Source organism: Cicer arietinum, chromosome 3, assembly GCF_000331145.2.
Source record: "Cicer arietinum cultivar CDC Frontier isolate Library 1 chromosome 3, Cicar.CDCFrontier_v2.0, whole genome shotgun sequence".
Lineage (NCBI taxonomy): Eukaryota > Viridiplantae > Streptophyta > Magnoliopsida > Fabales > Fabaceae > Cicer > Cicer arietinum.
The window spans coordinates 52,217,027-52,224,180 of NC_021162.2; the positions used below are offsets into that span (position 1 = coordinate 52,217,027).

General features: G+C 30.4%; 1 protein-coding gene across 1 annotated transcript; it reads right to left on the minus strand.

Moving 5' to 3' along the window:
• Nucleotides 1-5,782: 5,782 nt before the first annotated feature.
• On the minus strand, nt 5,783-6,538 carry LOC101501899 (transcription factor GTE5, chloroplastic-like). Its single transcript, XM_004515568.3, has one exon. The coding sequence runs from the start codon at nt 6,536-6,538 to the stop codon at nt 5,783-5,785; it is 756 nt and encodes a 251-aa protein (XP_004515625.3).
• Between the last annotated feature and the right edge of the window lie 616 nt (nt 6,539-7,154).

Sequence of the window (7,154 nt, forward strand, 5' to 3'; positions counted from 1 at the left end):
AACCTGGAAAGAGAATCAACTGATTTATTAGATTAGCACGACAAAATCAGCCATTTCAACAAGTCAAACATTTTTAATTCCAGTGAATTATAAAATGCATTTTGAGTAGTCCAATATAACATCACTGATAAATCTTGCTTTGGTCAAAGTTGTGGGATAGAGGGAAATATATGATCAATATGGGTAATAAAAGTGATATAGTAATCATGGCAGATATGAGTAGTTTTCAAGCAAAAGCAAAACAGAACACCTTAGTCATGTAGTGTAGTCATCACCTAGTCACCTGATTATTGTGTTCGTATATATTTCTCTGCTGGAAATTCTGTGGTATGGTATCTTTTGCTCCAAAGTTAACCATGTCTAATGCTCCCACACTCAGGACCAGGGGGATTTTCTTCTCTATTATAACATCAAAGCGAGAACTGTCACAAGCCATTACGCCTCCAACTATGTAGTCTGCTACCTCTGTTGTTGTGATGTCCAAAACACCCTAAGCAAAATAGAAGAAAGGAATATGTATAAAAAATACAAATAGAGGTAGGAATGCATAAAGAAGAATCTGAATCGAAACAAACAGAATACAAGCAACTCCACAAAGCTCATCCAAGTTAAGTATCTGCTTTCCCAAAATAGCCTATGTATACACACACACAAATTCAGTTGCTTCCCTTTTTCCGGTAATAAAATCTGCCATATTCCTAAATATCAGAGTCAAGCATTTTTCATAGAGAGGCAGCCAGAATAGAGAGGCAGCCAGAATCAAGCATTTTTCATAGGTATCTTTACTTATGAGTTATATATATATGTCCATTCATTCTATTCTATTTTTCCAGGCATATATTCAGCAACTTGAATCAAGAGCATTAGGCTTAATCAGATGGAACAAGAACTAACACATGCTAGAAATCAACAGTTAAACATGAACACAGTACCTAACTATCCTAATTGAACATGAACAGCAACCAAGTTCTCTCAGACTCACCATCAGTTCTCAGATTCAACAGTTAACTCACATAACAACTACATGTAAATAAACAATGAAACTGAACACAATACCTAATATCAAGATGTAAATAAACAATAAAAATGCAACAGTTAAACATGAACACAGTACCTAACTATCCAAATTGAACATGAACAGCAACCAAGTAACAGAGATTGGTTCGAGAAAGAAGCAGCCATTGTACTCTATGGTTAGGGTTTTCAATACAAATTGGGGCTTTTTCAGTAAGACTCGATTTCAGTAAAAATTGATTTCAGAAAATGAAAAGATATTAAAGGAAGATAACTTACCTTAAGAGATAGCGATCATCACGGCGGAGCGAAGCAAGGATGCGGAGGGTTCGGACAAGAAGAAGGAGCAAAGCGAAGCAGCTCGAACGAGAAGGCTTTGGGATGCGGAGGAACGAGACGGGATTTGGGATGCGGAGGAGCTTAGGGCTTAGGGCTCATACGATTCGAACAAGAAGAAGGGAGGGAAGAAGGGCTTAGGGCTCAGGGAAGATACGATTCGGAGGAAGGGCTTAGGGAAGATACGATTCGGAGGAAGGGCTCAGGGAAGAAGGGCTTAGGGAAGATACGATTCGGAGGAAGGGCTCAGGGAAGAAGGGTTAGGGAAGATACGATTCGGAGGAGCATTTAGAAGGCAGCCTAATAAAATTAATTTAGTATCAGTTGGGGACCTTTTTTAAAAAAATTAAACAGAAATTTTTTCTAAAAAATAGACATTACCCACGGATAAGCTGTAGTAAAAAATAATACGAAAATTTTTGGCAAAATTTAAGTTATGATTGTATTTTTTTTTCATTACCCACGGATTTTTTTATTTTACTTACGGAATTACTGTGGTAATTAATTAAAAAAAAAATCATTTTATACAACAATACACACGGTTTTTCCATGGGTAACAATTAATTTACCCACAAATTATGATCCGTGGCTAATTTTCCGTAGGTATACAAATGTTTTCTTGTAGTGAATCAAACATACATCATCTATAACTTTTCAGTTTTTCTAAGTACTTTCCAGTTCAAATATTGCCTCCATGAATTCAAAGTTGTTTTCAATTATGCTACATTTGAAGAAGAGATTGATGTCTCTGAAATCCCACCGACTCAGTACCGTTTTGTGTCGTTTAGCACCATTTTGAATGGGAAGAACCCTCCTAACAACTTAATTGGTAATACTATCATTGCTTTGTGTTGTTACTTTGTTTTAATATAGTGCTGAATTTTGGTGAGAAATCAACATGACATATGTGGAGTATTTCATCCATATATAGACTTTTAGATGTCCCATTAGAGTCAAACCAAATTAAAATGACAGATATAATCCATAGTTACAACTTTCATGAAGACACCGTAACCAAATTTGGACTCAAAAGAGGCAAAACATGCACTAAACTCCAGATAAAAGATGTTGTGCGTCCCAAGCGCATTTTCCGCTGATGTTACTGTCCGTCCGTGCCTCAAGCGCGCGACGCGTTGCAGAACATATTAAAACTCGTTTTCTCACTTTTTAGGGATCTTTTTGACTATTAGGAAGTTGGGAGACTTGTTCCCTAGAATAGAAACTCAAAGACGATCGTTTCTAACACCATTTGAGGAGTTTTATCAAGAATCATTCATGAATCTTTCTTGTAATTCTTTTCTAATCTCTATATTTTCTATCTCTGTCATGAGTAACAAAACCCTATTTGTTAGGGATGAGTGTAACAAGATGAGACTCTTATTTTTCTGATTTGATTTCTAGTTATAGGAATGAGTTTATGAATTATTTTTCTCATCTCTGTGCTTAATGCTTTTTATTGCTTATCAACATTAAAATGTTCTACAATTTGTATTTTGATACGAAAGTGGACTTTACAAATGCTTGAGATGAGAAATTAATGAATTTGTAGTCTATGGATAGATGCAGGTCATGAAACCAATTATATTAGTTGCAGAGGCAATAGTTTAAAAAAAGAATTCCTATACAATAATGTTTAATTCTAATCTTAAATCTACTAAGGAATTAGGGGTTACTTTGGAGTTAAAGGTTATGTCACTAAGACATTAGAGCAAGAATAATAAAGAGAATTCAGTAATAATTCAACAAAGGAATTCAATAACTAGGACCAAATTAGACACCGAGGTTGGATTCAAAATGAAACTCATCCTTACAGGCATTTTTTTTATTATAAAGGATCAAATTTATTATTGTTGTTAATTTTAAATATTATTTCAATCAATTTGATAACTTTTTTGTTCAATATTATAGTAATTAAATATAATTCAATAGTAAAACACAATCCTTGAGTTCGACATTCGGTACTACCGTTTTATTATTACTTACAACGATTCAGTACACTTGCTTAAACGATATCAATCAATATAACAAAAATATTGTAATCTATATCTATATTTATATCTAAAAAAACCCAAGTGAGTGAATTGTACAAGAGAAAGTTATAGTTAGTTAATTTTGTTATGGCTTTTCTACGAGTGTTGCAATTAGATTCGACATCATATCAATCAAACAAGAAGACACAAATTTATTCAAAATATCCCTAAAGTGATAGAAAAGCAGAGAACAAGATGGAAATCGATGTCGAACAAGATGTAGATATAGTTTAGAGTTATAAGGAAGGTGAAGGATAGAAGGAAATTTACACATTTACAGATGTCAAAAGGTGTTTCATGTTAGCTATTGCCTACAGTCACGAGTGACATAAGATTGTTCTGTGACCACTGAAATTCTCTTCACATTGTTAATTATAGTCAACGAAATATACATTTTAACATTGTGAATATCGTTTCGGTAATCATATATTGGACAACCTTATGTCACTCATGACTGCAAACTAACTAACATGAAACACCTTTTGAGATATTGAAATGTGCAAATGTCCTTACATCGTTGACCTTGCTCGTACCCTAATTTGTATTCATCAAAATCTTATTTGACATGGATCTCCACTTCACTTTCCTTCTAATTCTCAACTATGTTAATCTATTTCTTGCATGATGATGCTTTGTACTTGTACCACAATATAGTCCCCCTCCATTGGATATGCCACCTTATTGGGCGCAGAAGCCACCAAATTCAATTCACTGTTATCCAATGAAATTAATATACTCAGAAGGCATAAAATTAATTTGGTTGAAGTAAGAACACTAAGTAAATTGGAAAAAATGCTATGCATTTGATGTTTTTCCCTTAGTTTAAAAAATATTTTATGCATTTCCTATTATTTTTTATTTATTTATTCAGATTTGGTTATAATTCTTTTCATTTTTTGAATTAAAAAAAATGAATTACAAATAGACATGAAATTTTATAGGGATACAAATTTACAATTACCTACCTTCTATTTTAAAAGTCATTTTTTCAAAACCTTTTTACTTGTTTAAATTTTTTATTTTCAAATTTGAAACTACTAATAAATGTTATTTTATCCATATTTATTTACTACAAAGAGATAAATGGGTGAGTTGAGATGATAAATAATTAAGAAAAAATATAAGGTATATGTATCAATTCGACATGCATTTGCTTTTTAAATTAATATTAAAATGTGTTTTTTTAGAAAATCATTTTCTATTACTCAAAATAAAATTTATTATTTTTTGAAAATTTGTATTACTCAAAATTGTGAATATCCAATATTTTTTACGATATAATATAAAAAAAATTGTATCATTGTTATAAACAATGAAATGATGTTTTTTCTTATAAAATGATCTTTTTTAAACTACAAAAGTTGACAAATACCTATCTTATTCATAAAAATGATTCTTAATTTATTGGTTTAGAATAAAGAAATATACTAAAACTCTTCAATTTGTAAATGTAATGCATAGAAGTTCGTATTTGATTCGGTTCTTAACACAGTGAACTGTTTGTTTTAACCATAGAAAATCTTGTAGCAAAAAAAGAGAATATTTAGTAGATTTAATTTTCTCTAAAAAAGATTATTGCATTTGAATTAGTTCTTAACATTATGTTTTAATATCAAAATATTATTCCCATAAAAAAATAAACAAAATTATTTATTTTTAATAATTCCAACGAAAATAAAAAATAAATATGTTTGACTTTTTTCATAACTATCTCTAAAATCGTACCCATAAAGATTGTTATGTGATGACAATGTAAAACTTTTTAAATTGACGGTGCATGAAATTAAGAATATTTTTTTATAAAATTAAATCAAGAATGTTTTTTATTTCATTAATTAAGTCATTTTTAAAGAAATAATTGAATTTAAGTCATTAAATAAGTCAACATATTTAGAAGAAAAAAAAATTGAATTTAAGTTACTCCTCAGCTATTTTAATTTTAGAAATCCTTATAGTTAATTCTCAAAAAAAAACCTTTTAAGGCTTGTAACAAATTTAGATCTTTCCAGTCAAATTCAATACTAAACTAAAAATGAGATTTAACATTAAACACATAAAAATAAACCTAAATTTGAAACAAAATTTAGATCCTTTTATAAAAAAAAGTTCAATATTAAACCTAAAAATGAGATTTAAGATTTAACACATAAAAAATAAAACAAACGATTGTAATTAGTATTAAACTTTAAACACGTAAAAAAATAAAGAGAGAATAATAGTAAGACATTAAATCATATTTTGTATTGGCAATTGGACACAGAAGATAAGAATAGGAACAATAACAATATCTTGTTAAGAACAACGACATATCTAGGATATACATAACAGTGTTAATACTAAAGTGACTATGGTTTAACCTTGATATATGCAAAAGAAACAGATAGTTGTGTGTCTTGCATATCTTATCTTGACCTTTTGGTTTGGAAGAAGTCTTTACTCTCATGAACATGTTCATCCATCTTCCTCTTGTTTCTTTTTCTTTCTTCAAGTTCCCAATCTTTCTTTAGAGACTTCCATTTGTTTTCAAAAGACTCACTAAACTTCATTGCAATTTTATGAATCTCATTTCGCGGAGGATATAACAACATTCGTTGAGAGAATACAAATCTGACGTCATTAGCAAACTCATCCGGCGTTGAATAGAGTTCCAATTTGGCTTCAATATCCTTCAAACCCATTGTCTTCAACTTATACTTGCTCTCTAAATTATCCTTGTGGTGAGAAGCCTTCAACAACTTGAGATCAACAGGGTCTTTTAGAGGCCAACTATCTCTTCCAATCAACATCCTCTTCAAAATCACCCAACATTGCATCTTCTTGTAATGTTGCATCGGCTTCTTTCTCTTTTCATTCTTGATCTCACCGCCAGCAGCCTTCAAGCCACAATTTTCGGTTCTTGGGTTTCTTGTTTCATTGATAATCTTCTTGGAACAAGAATCCTTCATTACTTGCACACCAACTTCTTTAGACAAGATGGGTTTTGAATCGGTTGGTGTGGAAAGTTCCTTGTTGTTGTTTTGTTGAGACATAATAGCTGTTGAATCTTTAGCGTCAAGCCAGAAACATGTAACGATTGGCTTGGATGTAGAATGATTCTTTTGAGAAGAAAACTTGATTATAAGTCGCTTACGAGGTTGTTTAGTACTCTCCAAATCCATGACCGATAAAGAACTCATGGTGTTGTTTATGTGTATGGAGAATGGAACAATGATGAATTCAATTAACTATCACCGCTATATATGCTTCGAGTGTCTTCGGTCTGTTTTTTATAGGGTTTTAGTTATGTTTGCATTTAATTTTCTTTTGTTCTGTTGCACTTTTTTTTTTTTAGTTCCGTTGCATTTGGTTTCTTTTTTCTTACTTCTGTTGCATTTAATTTTAATTCATAACGAATTATTCATAAAAACTTGAGTTTTAAGATTAAAACATTTTTTTTTATTAAATTCTATCTATCTTTTATGTGAACTTCATATTACTAAGACTCTATTTATTTAAAATCAGAAATTTAAAACAAATATTTACCCAATAACCAATTAAATTCTAACTTTGCTGTCCCATTTTTTTAAATGTGGAACAAAACATTTTCAAAATTTTTAAAATGTCTGAAAAATCTGGTATTTTAATTTTTAAAAAATTTAATATTATTTAAATTAAGTTGTCTTAATTTTTTATTTATTTTAAAGGTAGAATATTTATGTTATGAAAGTTTCAAATATAAAAAATTCAGAACATTAAGACATACACTTCTCTGTGCTTTTTTTTTTATAAAGATTT